The sequence below is a fragment of the Melanerpes formicivorus genome, unplaced genomic scaffold (genome assembly GCF_026170545.1).
Source record: "Melanerpes formicivorus ecotype bairdi unplaced genomic scaffold, bMelFor1.0.p_v2 SCAF_137, whole genome shotgun sequence".
In the NCBI taxonomy this organism is placed as follows: domain Eukaryota; kingdom Metazoa; phylum Chordata; class Aves; order Piciformes; family Picidae; genus Melanerpes; species Melanerpes formicivorus.
This window is the reverse complement of record NW_027142489.1, coordinates 785,648-803,556: the sequence shown is the minus strand read 5'-3', so window position 1 is coordinate 803,556 and position 17,909 is coordinate 785,648. Positions and strand designations below refer to the sequence as shown.

General features: G+C 63.0%; 1 protein-coding gene across 1 annotated transcript; it reads left to right on the top strand.

Annotated features, from left to right (window-relative positions):
- Positions 1-5,451: 5,451 nt before the first annotated feature.
- On the top strand, positions 5,452-13,993 carry CALB2 (calbindin 2). Its single transcript, XM_068168390.1, has 11 exons — positions 5,452-5,577; positions 8,534-8,610; positions 8,742-8,831; positions 9,312-9,392; positions 10,151-10,207; positions 10,320-10,397; positions 10,508-10,563; positions 12,109-12,148; positions 12,236-12,289; positions 12,438-12,509; positions 13,639-13,993. Exons 1-11 carry the CDS (start codon positions 5,487-5,489, stop codon positions 13,753-13,755), a joined length of 813 nt encoding a protein of 270 aa, XP_068024491.1. The 5' UTR covers positions 5,452-5,486; the 3' UTR covers positions 13,756-13,993.
- Positions 13,994-17,909: the final 3,916 nt, after the last annotated feature.

Sequence of the window (17,909 nt, the reverse complement as noted above, 5' to 3'; positions counted from 1 at the left end):
CCTGACAAGTATCCACCCAGCCTGGCCCTGAGGTCTTCTCGAGGGGGTGGATTTCTCCCCTGCACTCAACTGCCCAAGTCAGTTGTTGAGCAGCCCCTGGCACCTGGAGGAGCCTCTGGGGTGAGCAGCTCCTTGCATGTGGTGGCTCTGGCTGGCAGGCTCAGGGGAAGCTCTGGTGCTGAGACCCAAAGGGGAAAGCGATTCAAGCTCCTCTTCCCACGAGGCCTTTTCAGCCCCAGCAGAAGGGAAGTGCTTGACAGCAGCAGCAAAGGCAGAGGGAGGTGGCAAAGTGGCAGATGTGCAGAACAAGAAGGAACCACTTCTGCCTGCTGCCTTTTCAGCCTGCTCCCAGTATGGGCTCATTACAGGGCAGAGAGCAAGCAGATGATTTCCCCTGCCTGGAAGAGGGAGCTTCACACTCAGCTAATTAATGCTTGGTAAACAGAAAGGCTCTGCAGCGAGAGTGGAAGGCAGCTGTGGAGCCAGAGAGCAGCTGGAGCTACCCAGGCTGGGATTTCAGTGCCTCTCTTAATTAGTCAGAGTCAGGTTGGACTTCAATGTGAAAGGAAGCAGCCCCCAAAGCTGCTGTCGTGCTGCTAACTGCTCAAAGCAGGGCAGGGAGGGTGAGGAGCAGCAGCCTGGGAGCTGCCAGGAGCTGCCAAGCCAGGGGGTGGCCCCAGGCTGCACAGCCCCACACAGAGCTCTCTGCTTCATCCCAGAACCAGCATGGACCAGAACCTGCCAGGAACACACCAGGCACAGAGTGAGGGAAAGAGCTCTCCTGCCTGGGGTGGAGAAGTGGAAGCAGTGAGATGCCTGCAGGCCTCCACAGCAGGATGGGAGAGCAGAGCACAGCAGGGCTCTGGCACAGCCATGTGAGGGTACAGAGAACCAGGGGCTCCATGGCAGAGGAGGTGGAAGGTGGCAGGGAGGAGAGACAGAGCTCCAGCAGCTTAGCCCAGCTTGCAGAAGCCAGAAGTTGAGCAACTCATCCCCTACCAAAAGAGGCTGCAGAGATGGGCACAGAGCTGCAGCTGTGGGCTCAGCAGAGTGGAGCAGAGAGGCAGAATCCCCTCCCTGGCCCTGCTGGCCACACTTCTGCTGCTGCAGCCCAGGCTCTGCTTGGCTCTCTGGGCTGCAAGTGCTCACTGCTGGCTGCTGCTGAGCTTCTGCTCCAGCACCTCAGCCATGGGGTCAAGAGCCAGCCTGGCCCAGCCCTTTGTGCCAGCCCTTTCCTTTACCTTGCTCATTGCGCCAGAGAAAACTCTGCAGGCCCTGGGGTCCTGCTGCTTCCAGTCCCTTGGAGAGGAGGGAGGTGTCCTCCCTTTCTGCCCCATGATTCATGTGACAGTGCCATGCCAGGAGGAGAAACCTCAGGCACATCCCTTGGCTGGACCAGGTGAGAGATCTCTGCTGGTATCTGAGCAGCAGCCCTGCTGCCTCCCCCCTAAAGCCAGCTGTGGACTGCAGCCCACTGCCTTTGCCAGGTTCCAGTCCCCAGGCTCCTCTAACAGGTTTGCTCTTTGCACTCTCTTCTGCCTTAGAGGTTAACCACAAAGCCTTCCAGGCTCTCCTGCCTGGCTCAGCTCAGCAGCTTTGCCTTCAGCTCATCCACCTGCAGGTCACTGAAGGGCTTTCTGCTCTGCTTTAGGTCCTCACAGACCTCTCATTTCCTCCTGCTCAGGTGGAACCTCCTGGGTGCCAGTCTGTGCCCACTGCCCCTTGCCCTGTCCCTGGGCACCCCTGAGCAGAGCCTGGCCCCAGCCTCTTGCTCCCCACAGCTCCTTTAGCTCTTGCTGAGCATTGCTCAGCTCCCCTCTGGGGCTCCAGGGCTCTCAGCCTTGGCTGCTCCAGGCCCCTCAGCAAAAGCCAAAGTTCTCCAAGCCCAGAAGCTGAACTTTTAAGCACTACCAAGTCCCTGCCAGGCACAGCAGCCATGCAAGCTGCTTATCCCCTCCTGGACTTTGCTCCTTCTGCTCTGGAGGAGCAGCCCAGGACATATCCAGGAGATTTAGGGCTGCTGGGCACACGGATCCCAGCCTGAGCCCAGGCACAAACCACCAGCAGTCAGACTGGTGCCCACTGGGCACTCACCACAGGGCTAGTGATGTCCTCCAGCTGTACCAACCCACACCATGCACTTGGCCAGCTCAAACAGGGCTTGGAATTGCACCTGAGCCCCTGTGCAGCTTGGCCTTTGCCAAGCTCTGCCTGGGTTACCTTCTCAACAGCCTTGGAGCCCTTCAGCAGCTGGGGGCTCTCCTTTCTGCTGGCCCAGGTTGCTGTGGCTGCCTCAGACTCTGAGAAGAGGCTGGAGGGGAGGTGCCCTGGGTGCTTGCAAAGGGATCCTGGGGGGCCAGAAGGGACATGCAGTTCGTGAGAGGGTTCTGCTGCTGCTGCTAAAGAGGCTTCGAATCCTGCTTTGGGGCTTTCCCTCCCCTGCTGCTGAGTGCCAAAAGGCTGAAGAGGAGAAGCTGTGTGGAGAGAAAACAGGAAAAAATAAAACCTGATGGGGTCATGGAAGCTGTGGGTTGGTTTGCTGTGCCAAGGACTCTCACAGCTCTGCCTCCTGCATCCAACCTCCAGGCTGGAGGACAGCCCTGGGAGGCTGGAGAGGGACCAGGGCACTCAAAGACTTGGGATAAGCAGGCCCAGAACCTGGCCATCCCTTTGCACAGGGCTTGCTCCCTGCATCCCACTGGGCTGAGGAGCTCTCAGCAAAGGATGCCGAGCAGCAAAGAACCTCAAGCAGCTTTGGAGTGTGGTGGGCTGGGCTGGTTCCAGTGCAGCAAGCCCCCTGGGGCTCCAGGGCTCTCAGCCTCTGCTCCTCACAGAGCTGCTCCAGGCCCTTCAGCATCCTCATAGCCCCACTGGACTCTCTGGGAAAAGGAAGCTCTTGGGGGTCTCCTCTGCATGCTGGACCGCAGGCACCGTGAGCTGAAGCCCTGAGACACCTCTCAGCGTCCCCCTGAGTGCTTCAAAGCTGCGTTGAGCAGCGGGGGTGGGGGTGGGGAAAGTCCATCCTGTGGCCGTGTCCCAGCCTGGCCCTCCCGGTGCGGGGATGCCGCTGCTGCTGCTGCTGCTGCTGCTGCTGCTGCTGCTGCTGCTGCATCTCCTTTCCCATGCTCTGACTCTGGGCGTCCTGCCCTGCCCCAGCTCCCCGTGACTTTCAAGCCAGGCCTGGGGCTATCTTCCCCTCCCAAACCTGCTCCCAGGGGGGCTGTGAGCTCCTCAGTTCAGGGCGGGGGGGAGCACCTCGACCCCCCTTTTCTCCCGGCCAAGAGACCAAAGCTAGAGGTGGCAGCGGGGCCGGCAGTCCCGCAGCCCCTGCCGGTGAGGTCCCTGCCCCCTGCTCATCTTTAATTGAGCACTTCCACGCCGGCCTCTCCCTGCAGCAGGAGAAGGCTTCTTCCTTCCCCCCTCCTCTCCCTCCTCCCCCGGTAGCCATGACGATGCTTCCCCTGGGCAGGCTCTGCTGGAGCCGCTGACGAGCCCCACGCGTGGCTGTTTGTTTGGGCCTGGAAATTTCCCTGCTGCTTGGGGAAGAAAGAGGAAAAGAACAAAAAACTTGGGGAAACGAAATCCACCTCCCCCAACACCCTCCCCCACCCCCCAGCCCCCGAGGAGAGGGGAGGGAGGTCCGGAGGAGCCAGAGAGGCAGCGCTGGGGCTGCCGGGGCTGAGCAGCTCTCCCAGCCGCCAAGGAGAAGCCTCCCGAGCCGGGACGGCCAAGCCTTGAGCCGAAGGTTCCTTTGGGTTCCCTCCCCCCCCCAAAAAAAAAAAGATGGGAGGAAAGTGCTGGAGTTTGTGTCCTGGCCCTGCTGCAGCCATCAGGGAACCATGGAATGGGTTGGGGTGGAAGGGACCTCAAAGATCATCCAGTGCCAGCCCTCCCCCCCCGCGCCATGGGCAGGCACAGCTTCCACCAGCCCAGGGTGCTCAAGACCTCATCCAGCCTGGCCTTGGACGCCCTTGGTGGCACTGAGGCTGCTTCGCTCCTTCCTCCCTCCGGGGCCAGCAAATTGTGAGCCAGGAAGGTGCTGCCAGGAGCTGGGTGAGGCAGGAGGGCAGTGGCACAGCGCAGGGACAGGGCTGGGTGACATGGGTGAGGGCTGGGTGGCAGGGACAGGGCTGGGTGACATGGGTGAGGGCTGGGTGGCAGGGACAGGGCTGGGTGGCAGGGACAGAGCTGGGTGGCACAAGAAGGGACTTGGGGAAGAGGTGGAGTGGCAGGCAGGAGGAGGTGGCAGGCTGGGTCGGGGGACAGGGCAGGGGTAGGTGACAGTAGGCAGGGAGGGTGCAATGAGGCAGGGGTAGGTGATGGGGAGAGGTGACATTGGACAGGGCAGATGGCACAGGACAGGGGTAGCTGGCACAGGGCAGGGGTGGGTAAGGCGGGGCAGAGGTAGTGCCATAGGTGACAAGGCAGGGACAAGCGGCAGGCTGCCTCTGTTGGTCCCTGCGTGCTGCTGTCCTTCTGTCCTGCTGTCCCTCTGTCCCGGTGTCCCTCTGTCCCGGTGTCACTCTGTGCCGGTGTCCCGGTCCCCTGGTCTCTGCCCTGCTTCCCCACCGCGGTGCTGACCCTTGTCACGTCCCGGTCTCCCCGTTCCATGCCCCCACTTCGGTGTCAGTGTTTGAGCGTCCCGCTCCCCCACGACCCCCCGCGGTGCCGATGTCCCTGTGTCCCTGTGTCCCTGTGTCCTGCTGTCTCCATCCTCCTTCCCCACCAGTGCTATCCCACGGTCCCGCCGGTCCTGCCTGCTGCCGGTCCCCTACTTCTCTCTCTGCCCGGTGCCGGTGTCCCGGTCTCCCAGTCCCCGTCCCCCCCATTCCCGGTGCCCTTATCCCAGTGTTCCAGTCCCTGTCACCCCGTTCCCGGTGACAGTATCCCGGTGTCCTTGTCCATGTCCCCTCCATTGCCGGTGGCCGTATCCCAGCATCCCAGCCCCCGTCGCCCCCATTCCCGGTGCCCCTGTCCCTGATCCCCCCGTTCCCGGTGCCAGTATCCCAGCATCCCAGTCCCCCCCATTCCCGGTGCTCTTATCCCAGTGTTCCAGTCCCTCTCACCCCGTTCCCGGTGACAGTATCCCGGTGTCCTTGTCCCTGTCCCCCCCATTCCTGGTGCCGGTATCCCAGCATCCCAGTCCCTGTCCCTTCCCCTCCCATTCCCGGTGCCCGTATCCCACCATCCCAATCCCTGTCCCCTCCATTCCCGGTGGCCGTATCCCAGCATCCCAGCCCCCGTCGCCCCCCTTCCCGGTGCCAGTATCCCGGTGTCCCTGTCCCTGTTCCCCCCGTTCCCGGCGCCAGTATCCCAGCATCCCAGCATCCCAGTCCCCGTCCCCCGTTCCCGGTGCCCAGCGTTGCCGGTGTCCCGGGACAGCGGCGCCCCCTGGCGGTGGCGGGGGCTCGGCGGCGGCGCGGGTATAAAAGGCGGCGGCGGGCAGGCGGGCGGCAGCGGCGGCGGCGGCAGCGGCGGGGGATGAGATGGCCGGCCCGCAGCAGGCCCCGCACCTCCACCTGGCCGAGCTCACCGCCTCCCAGTTCCTCGACGTCTGGCGGCACTTCGACGCGGACGGTCAGTCCCGGGGGCGCGACGGACACCCCCCTACAACCCACCCCCCAAAAAACACCGGCGGGGAGGGTACCGGGATGAGCATCCCCCCGGGAGCGCGGGAACTGGCGAGGCGGGGGGGGGGACGCTGGAGAGTCCCCGAGTGTCCCGTCGGGGAGAGTGCAGAGAAGGAGGTAGAGACTCTGCCGCTGCAACCCAGGGTGATGGGGAAGCCCCCAGGGGTCACGGGGAGACCCCGGGGTGATGGACAATCCCCCCTGGGGTGATAAAGGACCCCCAGAGGTCACGGGGAGCCCCCAGGGTGATGGACAATCCCCCTTGGAGTGATAAAGAACCCCCAGGGGTAACCGGGAGCCCCCAGGGTGATGGACAATTCCCCCCCGGAGTGATAAAGGACTCGGGATCATGGGGAGCCCCCGGGGTGCAGCCCCTTCGGGGAAAACCTGCTGCTCAGGGGGACGGTGCCTCCCCCCTTCCTGTCCCTCATTGCACCCCTCGAGGACACCCTGGTCCCCAGGACATGGAGCCAGGAGGTGACCTGAGTCTCCTCTGCACGTCCTCTCCTCGCCCCGAGGTGAGGTTAGCGCAGGGCTGGTGTCACCGCTGGGGTCCTGCCCTTCCCGGGGTGCCCTCTCCCTCCCACCCTCTGCCCCCACTCCGTTCCCTCCGCAATGCCCCACCCTTGGCACCTGGGTGGTTCGGGTGGCAGCACGGCCACCAGCCTGGCCCCAGGGCCACCTCCTTGCCTGGAGGTGAGTGGGGGGCGGGGGGGGGGGACACAGAAGGGGCGTCCCTTGCTCCGAGCAGGGCAAGGAACGGAGTTCTCGGACCCTCCCCACCTGCTCCCCAGCCCCTGAAACCTCTCCCGTGGGGACACTGTGGCTGAGTCCCCAGCGGGGATGTCGCCTCCCGTGGCCCCTGCCCTGCACGGCTGCTAGCCCCGGGGAAGGGGCAATGGTTTTGGGTGGTTTGAGCTTCCCTCCGCGCCGGGGTGCACCGGAGGAGCCTCAGCCTTGCCTGGGCAAGAGCAGCCCCAGGGAGTGCTCCTGCCCGTCCCCCAGACCCCCTGGCTGAGGCCTGGGGGCCGAAACCCTCCTGGGAACTGCGTCACACGGCATCCCCAGCCGCGCTGCTGGCACCGAGAGCTCAGCTGGGCTGCAGGCACCGGGGGGCATGGGCACTGCTGGCCCTAGAGCAGCTGAGGGGCTGGGGGAGGTGGGACGGTGACAGGGCAGTGGGGGTGGGCACCCTGATGCCTCCCTGCAGCACTGCGCCCTTGGGTCAGCTCCGTCGGCTCCAAAGCGTGGGGCCAGGCACGGATCCAGCTCGGGCCACGGCTCCCCGGGCAGGGCAAGCCTGCTGGTGCCCAGGCGAGGAGGGGCTCAGGTGGCAGGGGACGTGTTGGCCTTGGTCGGGACGCTCCTCGGCCGCTCCAACGGCCCCAGCTGCTTCCTTCTGCTGCTGGACCCCCAAGCTCACCCCCTGTGGGTAAGGGTCTCGCCCGAGCTCTTCTCTGCACCTAAAGCCCTCTGGTGGGGGCTCTCACCCCTTCCCCTTAAGGCTGCCCGTGCCCTTGGGTGTCTTTGATGCCCTGCCTTTGCCTGGCACAGCTGTCCCGTGGGGCGCAGGGAGGCTCCGAGGTGTGGCTGTGGCTATCCAGAGGAGACTTTTCCATGCTGCTTCCCATCCCCCTGCTCTGGATCAGACCCCTCCAAGCCTGCAGCCTGGGGGACACCAGGGGAGTGGCCCTGGCTTTCCCCGGCCCTTTCCCACCCCAGCTCCCAGCTCCCACTGATTCATTTAGGGTTTGCTTTTTTAATCCCAACCGAATCCAAAGAAGTTTGAGGCTTTCCTGCACCCCCAAAAGCAGAGCTCCTGGGAAGGGCAGCGGAAAGCTCCTCAGCAACTCCCCCCTCCCCTTCAAGCCCCTCCTCGTCCCTCCTGGGAGGGAGGGAGGGACGGACGCTGCTCATCCCCCGGGATGCGGCTGTCGGAGAGGAAGGTGCCTTGGGGCATTCCCAGGCGCTTCCAGCCGGGATACGGAAGGGACATTCCCGGCTGCCGCCTTGCAGCAGGGAGAAGATGCTGCTGGGGACTCCGTGGTGAGGTGCCCCGGAGCAGGGTGCCCCGGAGCGGGCACCTCCGGGCTGGCATGGGGAGGGTTGGGGGCTGGGGGTTTGGTTCGGTTTTAGGGCAGAGCCCTGGCATTGTCCCCAGCTGTGGCCAGATGTTGGTGGGAGGGAGGGAGGGGTTCTGGGCAGGGTGGTGGCGGCACTGCGGAGTCGGTGTCCTTGATGCGGTCCTCTGGTGGCGATCACCCCCTCGAAGCCACCGGGGGCCAGCACCAAGGTCCTGGCTGAGCCATCCTGCTCCCAAGCAGGGCAGGGAAGGGCTGTGGCTACCCGGGACAGATATTGGCACCAAGAGACGGCGGGGGGGGACATGGAACAGGGACCTTCCTGAACCCCCAAGCACCTCCCTGAACCCCCAAGCACCTCAGAGACCATCCCTGGGCTCCTTGACTGGAGGGCTGAGCCCGTCCTGGGCCTGATCCTGCGCCCAAGGTGGGGGTGACACTGTGCTTGGTGCCTTGTCCCTGCTCCCCGTTTGCCCTCGCAGTGGGAGGCAGCAGCCGGGGGGTGCTCAGGACCAGCCAGGGGTGCTCCGATGACAGCTTCGGAGGCAGAAAAGGCAGCAGACACTGGGAGGGGGACAAAGCCCCCCGGAGTGGGGATGGGGACAGAGTCGCCAGTGCCCCACACACAGGTGCAGGGGACAAGCCCGGGGCCGTGCCCCCTCCCCAAGCTGCAGAGCGGGGGGCTGCGGCTCTCTGCCCCCCCAGGCGTCTCCGGGTCTGTGACACTCGCTGCCGCAGCTGTGTCAGCGCGGGGAGGGGTCCCCCAGGACCATCCCTCCTGCCGTCCGACGCCGCTCCGTCGCGTGTCCTTGGTCCCCTTAGGGAATGGCTACATCGAAGGCAAAGAGCTGGAAAACTTCTTCCAGGAGCTGGAGAGCGCCAGGAAGGGGGCGGGTGTGGTAAGAGCCTCTCCTAGCTTTGCTCCTCCCTTCCCCCTTCCCTCCAGGAGGGAAGAGTGGGGCCAAGAGGCAGGGGGTGGGGGGGTGGGGGGAGAGGATGAGCTGCTGCCCTCCCGTCTCCCTGCCGGCAGGACCCCAAGCGCGGCAGCCTGGGTGACAAGATGAAGGAGTTCATGCACAAGTACGACAAGAACGCCGACGGCAAGATCGAGATGGCAGAGGTGAGAGAGTGAGGGGTGCCGGCTCTGCCGACCCCCCAGCCTGCTCCCGGGACCCCCCGATGCTTGTGTGTGTGTCCCCCCCCGCGATGCTTGTGTGTGTCCCCCCCGCGATGCTTGTGTGTGTCCCCCCCGCGATGCCTGTGTGTGTCCCCCCCCCCCCGATGCTTGTGTTCCCTTCTGATGCCTGTGTTCTCCCCCGGTGCTCATGTTCTCCCCCTCCCCCCCCGTGCTCATATTCTCCCCCCCCCCCGATGCCCATGCTGCCCCCCACCCCCGGTGCCCCTGTTCCCCTCTGATGCTCCTCTGTGTGTGTCCCAAACACTCCTATCCCCTCCTGATGCTCCTGGCCCTGCCCTGACTCTTGTATGTGTGTGTCCCCCATTCTCATCCCTCCCTGACCCCCCCCCTCACTACTCATTTGTCCCCTCTGCACCCCCTTGCCCCTCTTGTGTCCCCCCCTGCCCCTTGTGCCCCCCCCAGCTGGCGCAGATCCTGCCCACGGAGGAGAACTTCCTGCTGTGCTTCCGCCAGCACGTTGGCTCCAGCGCGGAGTTCATGGAGGTGAGTGGGGCAGGGTCCACCCAGTGCTGCCCCCCGGGCTGGGCTCCCCCCTGGAGGAGCAGCCAGGGGATGGCATTGCCCAAACCCCACCACAGAATCACCAAACCAGGCTGGAAGAGACCTCAGAGCATATCCAGTCCAACCTAGCACCCAGCCCCTCCTGGCAACTCAACCATGGCCCAGGGCCAGGCCAAGGGGCAGAGGGCACAGACTGGCACCCAGGAGGAGAAAGTTGTTTGGTGTGAGGGTGCTGGAGGCCTGGAGCAGGCTGCCCAGAGAGGTTGTGGAGCCTCCTGGTGTGGAGACCTTCCAACCCCCCCTGGGCACTGTGCCCCTGGGCATTGTGCTGTGGGTGCCCTGCTGGAGCAGGGGGTTGGGACTGGGTGAGCTCCAGAGGTCCCTTCCAACCCTCCCCACGGTGAGACTGTGGGAATCTGTGACCAAAACATGTCTGGGGGTGCAGGGGGGACGTGGAGCATCCTGTGGTGGGGAGAGCTGCCTGGGGACTGGCACCGGGGGTGGATGTGCCAGGCGCCAGGTGCCAGGCGCCAGGCGCCAGAGCAGCTGCCGGGGTCTGGACGGGCTGCTCGGCAGGCACTGTTTGGTACAGCCATGAGCAGCTGCCCCCATCTCTGCTGGGGGATGCTCCAAGCAGGGTGGGGGGGGGGGGTTTGGGGGTGCACACAAGTGTTGGGTGGGGGGTGGGGAACAGAAGGGCCACGACCCCCACCCTAACCATGGCGGTGGCTCCCCCGCAGGCTTGGCGCAGGTATGACACCGACCGCAGCGGCTACATCGAAGCGAACGAGCTGAAGGTGGGCTGGGGGCGGGGCGTGGGGGTGGTCTTGCCCAGCTCCCCACCCGTGGGGCATCCTCGGTGGGGCCAGCAGGGGTGGGGCCAGGTGGCCAAAGCCCTCTCCCTCGCAGGGCTTCTTGTCGGACCTGCTGAAGAAGGCGAACCGGCACTACGACGAGCCCAAGCTGCAGGAGTACACCCAGACCATCGTAAGCAGCGCCCCCCCGGGCTGGCACTGGGGGTGCCAACCCCCCCAGCAGGTGAGAGGGAGGGCAGGAGGAGGCAGAGGGGTGACCCAGAGCTTCCTGTGTCCCGGCAGCTGCGGATGTTTGACATGAATGGAGACGGGAAGCTCGGCCTCTCCGAGATGTCCAGGTAAGGGCTGGGCTGGGAGAAGGGGGGAAAGGGCGGCGGAGGGGCTGGGAGCGGGGGGAAAGGGCGGTGGAGGGGCTGGGAGCGGGGGGAAAGGGCGGTGGAGGGGCTGGGAGCGGGGGGAAAGGGCGGTGGAGAGGCTGGGAGCGGGGGGAAAGGGCGGCGGAGGGGCTGGGAGCGGGGGGAAAGGGCGGCGGAGGGGCTGGGAGCGGGGGGGAAAGGGCGGCGGAGGGGCTGGGAGCGGGGGGGAAAGGGCGGTGGAGGGGCTGGGAGCGGGGGGAAAGGGCGGTGGAGGGGCTGGGAGCGGGGGGAAAGGGCGGTGGAGGGGCTGGGAGCGGGGGGAAAGGGCGGTGGAGGGGCTGGGAGCGGGGGGAAAGGGCGGTGGAGGGGCTGGGAGCGGGGGGAAAGGGCGGTGGAGGGGCTGGGGTTAAGCCAGGTTAGGTGGTGTCCCCTCGAGGCGTGGGGCTGGAGCCAGCTCTGCTCAATGTCTCCATCAATGAATCTGGGTGAAGGGATCGAGGATCCCTCACAGGCAGTTTGCAGCTGGCTCCCTGGTGGTGGGGATCTGCTGGAGGGCAGGGAGGCTCTGCAGAGGGATCTGGGCAGCCTGGAGCCATGGATGAGGTTTGACAAGAGCTGGGTCCTGCACTTGGGTCACAACCACCCCACAGAGGCTCCAGGCTGGGGAAAGAGTGGCTGGAAAGTGCCCAGCAGAGAGAGCCCTGGGGGTGCTGGGTGGCAGCAGCTGGAGCTGAGCCCAGGGGGTGCCCAGGGGGGCAAGAAGGTCACCAGCAGCCTGGCCTGGAGCAGCACTGGGATGGGCAGCAGGAGCAGGGCAGGGATGGTGCCCCTGGAATGGGCACTGGGGAGGCCTCAGCTTGAGCCCTGGGCTCAGTTCTGGGCTCCTGACTGCCAGCAGGAGCCTGAGGAGCTGCAGCAGGGCCAGGGAAGGGCAAGCAAGGTGGGGAAGGGTGTGGAGAAGAGGGCTGGGGAGGAGCAGCTGAGGGCCCTGGCGGGGTTTGGTGTGGAGCAGAGGAGGCTGAGGGAGACCTCCTTGCTCTCTGCAGCTCCCTGGGAGGAGGCTGCAGCCAGCTGGGGTTGGGCTCTGCTCCCAGGGAGCAAGGGACAGGACAAAAGGAAATGGCCTCAAGTTGCTCCAGGGGAGGTTTAGGTTGGCCATGAGGGACAATTCCTTCCCCAGAAGGGTTGTCAAGCCCTCAGCCAAGCTGCTCAGGGCAGTGGTGGAGTCTCCATCCCTGAAGGAGCTGCAGAGCCCTGGAAATGTGGTGCTGAGGGCCAGGGGCTGGCGGTGCTGGGTCGACCTTAAGGGTGGGGGTTTTTCCCAAGCAGAATGGTTCTGTGATTCTGAGGAAGCAAGGGGGGGGGAGGGGAAAACAGCCTTGAGGCCCTGGTGCCTGGGAAAGGTCTGCTCCATCCTCTGGGGATGTTGTTCCCTTCCACCAGGCCCCAGGGGAGAAGCTGAGGGCTGAAGCCTCCTTGCTTCCCTCCCACTGCCCCCTGCTCACCGCTGCCTCTCCTCTCTTGCAGACTTCTGCCTGTGCAAGAAAACTTCCTGCTGAAGTTTCAGGTAAGGTAAAACCCCAGGAGGTGAATCCCACTCCCCCCTTCCCTGTCTGTGTCCCCTCCACCCCCTCACCCACCGTCCCTTGCCCAGGGGATGAAGCTGTCCGCAGAGGAGTTCAATGCCATCTTCACCTTCTACGACAAGGTAGGGAGCAAGGCTCCAGGCAAAAACTGCCCCAGGGCAATGCAATAGAAAGCCACAGGGGAGGGTGGGGGGTGGGGGGCACGGGGGCCAGGTCCCTGCTTGGATTTGGGGTGCAATCTTCTGTCCCTCCGTTGCCCCCCACCCCCAGGACGGAAGCGGCTTCATCGACGAGCACGAGCTGGACGCGCTGCTGAAAGACCTCTACGAGAAGAACAAGAAAGTGAGAGGGGCAGGGGAGGGGGGGTGGGAGCTGCACCCCCCCAGACACAATCACAGAAGGGTTTGGGTTGGAAAAGGCCTCCAGGATCACCCAGCCCAACCTCCAACCCAACCCCACCATGGCCACCACCCCCTGGCCCCCAGTGCCATGGCCACAGGGCTCTGCAGCCCCTCCAGCCATTGGGACTCCACCACCTCCCTGGGCAGCCTCTGCCAGGCCCTGACCACTCTGACACCAAAGACATTTTGCCTCCTCTCCAACCTCAGCCTCCCCTGGCACAACTCCAGGCCAGTTCCTCTCCTTCCATCCCCTGAGCCTGGGGAGCAGAGCCCAGCCCCAACCTCCCTGCAGCCTCCTCCCAGGGAGCTGCAGAGAGCAAGGAGGTCTCCCTCAGCCTCCTCTGCTCCACACCAAACCCCCCCAAGGCCCTCAGCTGCTCCTCCCCAGCCCTCTCCTCCAGACCCTTCCCCACCTTTCTTGCCCTTCTCTGGCCCTGCTGCAGCTCCTCAGGGTCCTGCTGGCAGTGAGGAGCCCAGAACTGAAGTCCATTTCCCCCAAAGTGCCTCCTGTCCTCTTCCACCCCCCTCTGCCCCTGCTCCCAGTGAAGCTGGTCCAGGCTGAAGGAGAGAAGGCTGCAGGCAGAGCTCAGAGCAACCTTGCAGGAGCTGAAGGGCTCCAGGAAGAGCTGGGGAGGGACTCTGGGCAAGGGCTGGGAGTGGCAGGAGCAGGGAGAATGGCTTGGAGCTGGGAGAGGGCAGAGGGAGAGTGGAGAGGAGGAAGGAATGGTTAGCAGGGAGGCTGGGGAGAGCCTGGCACAGGCTGTCCAGGGAGGCTGTGGCTGCCCCCTGCCTGGAGGTGCTCAGGACCAGGCTGGATGAAGCCTTGAGCAGCCTGGGCTGGGGGGAGGGGTCCCTGGGCATGGCAGGGGGCTGGAGCTGGCTGAGCTCTGAGCTCCCTTCCAACCCAACCCTTCCCTGGATCTAGGAACACTTTCATTGCCCTTAGGAGGCTGTGCTGGAGCCTGAGGGGGATCCCACCTTGGGGCTGCCCCTCCTCCTTCCCCTCCCCAGTGAGAAATGGGGTGCTGAGCCCCCCCACACCACCCCACCCCCCCTCCCATTGCTTGCAGGAGATGAACATCCAGCAGCTGACCAACTACAGGAGGAGCATCATGAACCTGGCAGATGGAGGCAAACTCTACCGCAAGGAGCTGGAGATTGTGCTCTGCAGTGAGCCCCCCCTGTAGGACCCCCCCCTCCCCTCCCCTCCCCTCCCCCTCAGAGCACCCCTTGCTCCTCCTCCTCCTCCTCCCTACAGTCAAGCACAACGGGGAGCACCCAGCCCACTGTGGTGCTGGGGAGCAGGGGACAGGGGGGGGTGACAGCCACCCCCCATCTGCCACCCCCCCACCAGCACTTCCCCAGCAGCTCTTTAGTGGTTAAAATCTCACCTGGGGCAGGGGGGAGGGGGGGTGGGGGGGGGCTGTGTGTTAGAACCTGGGGTTACCCCATTAGTTAGTTTAATTGTTGGGGTGTGGGGAGGGAGGGGAGGGAGGGAAGGGAGGGGGGGAGGGAGGTGTCCTGTTTCATTTTGGTCTCAATTCTTCAGTTTGTATTGGTTACCAAAGAGTTTACAAATAAATTCAAGTACTGCTAGAGCCCAGCCCCAGCTCCCACCCCCGGGGGGGGAGGGAGGGGGGAAGGAGAGGGGGACCCTCTCAAAGGGGGGGGCAGGGAGTGGTGGGAGCCTCACAAAGTGGGCTGGGGGGTGGCAGGGAGAAGTGGGACCCCCTCACAATGGGTTGAAGGGGGGAAGGGATGGGTGAGACCCTCACAACGTGGGTTTGAGGCTGGCAGGGAGAGGTGGGAGCCTCACCAAATGGCTTTGGTGGTGGCAGGGAGAGGTGGGACCAAACTGAAAGGGGGTTGGGGGGTGGCAGGGAGGGGTGGGACCTACACAAAATGGGTTGGGGGGCAGCAGGGAGAGGTGGGAGCTTCACAAAGTGGATTGGGGAGTTGTAGGAAGAGGTGGGGACCTTACAAAGTGGGTTGGGGGGTGGCAGGGAGAGGTGGGACCAACCTGAAAGGGGGGTGGGGGGTGACAGGGAGAGGTGGGACATACACAAAAGGGGTCGGGGGCAGCAGGGAGAGGTAGGATCCCCAAAAGGTTGATTGGGGGAGGTGGCAGGGATGGGTGGCAGCCTCACAAAGTGCGTTGGAGGGTGGCAGGGAGAGGTGGAACCCCTCCCAAAGGGGGTTTGGGGGTTGTGGGGAGAGGTGGGACCCCTCTTCATGGTCCAGCATGGGGCAGTACAGCCCAGTAAGGCCCAGTACAGCCCAGCACAGGGCAGTTCAGTGCCACGGGGCCCAACGTGGCTCAGTACAGCCCCACAGAGTGCTCTGCAGTCCTCACACAGCTACAGACAGCCCAGGACAGCCCAGTGCGTGCCAACAGTGCCCAGCACAGCTGAGCACAACCCAGGGTGGTGCTGCAGTGCCCAGTACAGGCCAGGGGGCAGCTACGAGACAGGGGAGCAGAGCTTGGTGTGGTCTACTGTGTCCCAGTTATGTCTGCCAGAGCCCTGTGCAGCCCTTTGCCATCCAGTACAGCCCAGTGCAGACCAGTACAACCCAGTGCAGCCCTTTGCCACCCAGTAGAACCCAGTGCAGCCCTTTGCCACCCAGTAGAACCCAGTGCAGCCCTTTGCCACCCAGTGTAACCCAGTACAGCCCAGTGTAATCCAGTGCAGCCCTTTCCCAGCCAGTGTAACCCAGCACAGCCCAGTATAACCCAGTGCAGCCCTTTGCCACACAGTATAACACAGTGCAGCCCAGTATAACCCAGTATAGCCCAGTATAACCCAGTGCAGCCCAGTATAACCCAGTATAACCCAGTACAGCACAGTATAACCCAGTACAGCCCTTTGCCACACAGTGTAACCCAGTACAGCCCTTTGCCACACAGTGTAACCCAGTGCAGCCCAGTATAACCCAGTACAGCCCAGTATAACCCAGTGCAGCCCTTTGCCACTCAGTATAACCCAGTACAGCCCAGTGTAACCCAGCACAGCCCTTTCCCAGCCAGTGTAACCTAGTACAGCCCAGTATAACCCAGTACAGCCCAGTATAACCCAGTACAGCCCAGTATAACCCAGTGCAGCCTTTTGGCGCCCAGTATAACTCAGTGCAGCCCTCTGCCACCCAGTATAACCCAGTGCAGCCCTTTGCCACCCATTATAACCCAGTGCAGCCCACTATAACCCAGTACAGCCCTTTGCCACCCAGTGTAACATAGTACAGCCCAGTATAACCCAGTACAGCCCTTTGCCACACAGTGTAACCCAGTGCAGCCCAGTATAAACCAGTACAGCTCTTTGCCACACAGTGTAACCCAGTGCAGCCCAGTGTAACCCAGTGCAGCCCAGTGTAATCCAGTGCAGCCCTTTCCCAGCCAGTGTAACCCAGCACAGCCCAGTATAACCCAGTGCAGCCCTTTGCCACACAGTATAACGCAGTGCAGGCCAGTATAACACAGTATAGCCCAGTATAACCCAGTGCAGCCCAGTATAACCCAGTATAACCCAGTACAGCACAGTATAACCCAGTGCAGCCCTTTGCCACACAGTGTAACCCAGTACAGCCCTTTGCCAGCCAGTGTAACCCAGTGCAGCCCAGTATTACCCAGTACAGCCCAGTATAACCCAGTGCAGCCCTTTGCCACTCAGTATAACCCAGTACAGCCCAGTGTAACCCAGTACAGCCCTTTGCCACCCAGTGTAACCCAGTGCAGCCCATTATAACCCAGTGCAGCCCACTATAACCCAGTACAGCCCTTTGCCACCCAGTGTAACATAGTACAGCCCAGTATAACCCAGTACAGCCCTTTGCCACACAGTGTAACCCAGTGCAGCCCAGTATAAACCAGTACAGCTCTTTGCCACACAGTGTAACCCAGTGCAGCCCAGTGTAACCCAGTGCAGCCCAGTATAAACCAGTACAGCTCTTTGCCACACAGTGTAACCCAGTGCAGCCCAGTGTAACCCAGTGCAGCCCAGTATAAACCAGTACAGCTCTTTGCCACACAGTGTAACCCAGTGCAGCCCAGTATAACCCAGTGCAGCCTTTTAGCGCCCAGTATAACGCAGTGCAGCCCTCTGCCACCCAGTATAACCCAGTGCAGCTCTTTGCCACCCACTATAACCCAGTACAGCCCACTATAACCCAGTGCAGCCCTTTGCCACCCAGTGTAACCCAGTACAGCCCAGTGTAACCCAGCACAGCCCTTTGCCACCCAGTGTAACCCAGTGCAGCCCCGTATAACCCAGTACAGCCCAGTATAACCCAGTACAGCCCCATATAACCCAGTGCAGCCCAGTATAACCCAGTGCAGCCCCGTATAACCCAGTGCAGCCCAGTATAACCCAGTGCAGCCCAGTATAACCCAGTGCAGCCCTTTGCCACCCAGTGTAACCCAGTGCAGCCCAGTATAACCCAGTGCAGCCCTTTGCCACCCAGTGTAACCCAGTACAGCCCAGTGTAATCCAGTGCAGCCCTGTCCCAGCCAGTGTAACCCAGCACAGCCCAGTATAACCCAGTGCAGCCCTTTGCCACACAGTATAACGCAGTGCAGCCCAGTATAACCCAGTACAGCCCAGTATAACCCAGTGCAGCCCAGTATAACCCAGTATAACCCAGTACAGCACAGTATAAACCAGTGCAGCCCTTTGCCACACAGTGTAATCTAGTACAGCACAGTATAACCCAGTACAGCCCTTTGCCAGCCAGTGTAACCCAGTGCAGCCCAGTATTACCCAGCACAGCCCAGTATAACCCAGTGCAGCCCTTTCCCAGCCAGTGTAACCTAGTACAGCCCAGAATAACCCAGTACAGCCCAGTATAACCCAGTACAGCCCAGTATAACCCAGTGCAGCCTTTTGGCGCCCAGTATAACTCAGTGCAGCCCTCTGCCACCCAGTATAACCCAGTGCAGCCCTTTGCCACCCAGTGTAACCCAGTACAGCCCAGTATAACCCAGTACAGCCCTTTGCCACCCAGTGTAACCCAGTGCAGCCCAGTATAAACCAGTACAGCTCTTTGCCACCCAGTCTAACCCAGTGCAGACCATTGCCACCCACTATAACCCAGTGCAGCCCACTATAACCCAGTACAGCCCTTTGCCACCCAGTGTAACCCAGTACAGCCCAGTATAACCCAGCACAGCCCTTTGCCACCCAGTGTAACCCAGTGCAGCCCATTATAACCCAGTGCAGCCCACTATAACCCAGTACAGCCCTTTGCCACCCAGTGTAACCCAGTGCAGCCCAGTATAAACCAGTACAGCTCTTTGCCACACAGTGTAACCCAGTGCAGCCCAGTATAACCCAGTGCAGCCTTTTAGCGC

Excerpts from the sequence above, each read along its gene's own strand:
- CALB2 (XM_068168390.1), top strand. The coding sequence starts at position 5,487 with ATGGCCGGCCCGCAGCAGGCCCCGCACCTCCACCTGGCCGAGCTCACC. Across the intron at positions 10,564-12,108 it reads GGCCTCTCCGAGATGTCCAG|ACTTCTGCCTGTGCAAGAAA; the intron begins GTAAGGGCTGGG and ends CCTCTCTTGCAG. Across the intron at positions 12,290-12,437 it reads TCTTCACCTTCTACGACAAG|GACGGAAGCGGCTTCATCGA; the intron begins GTAGGGAGCAAG and ends CCCCACCCCCAG.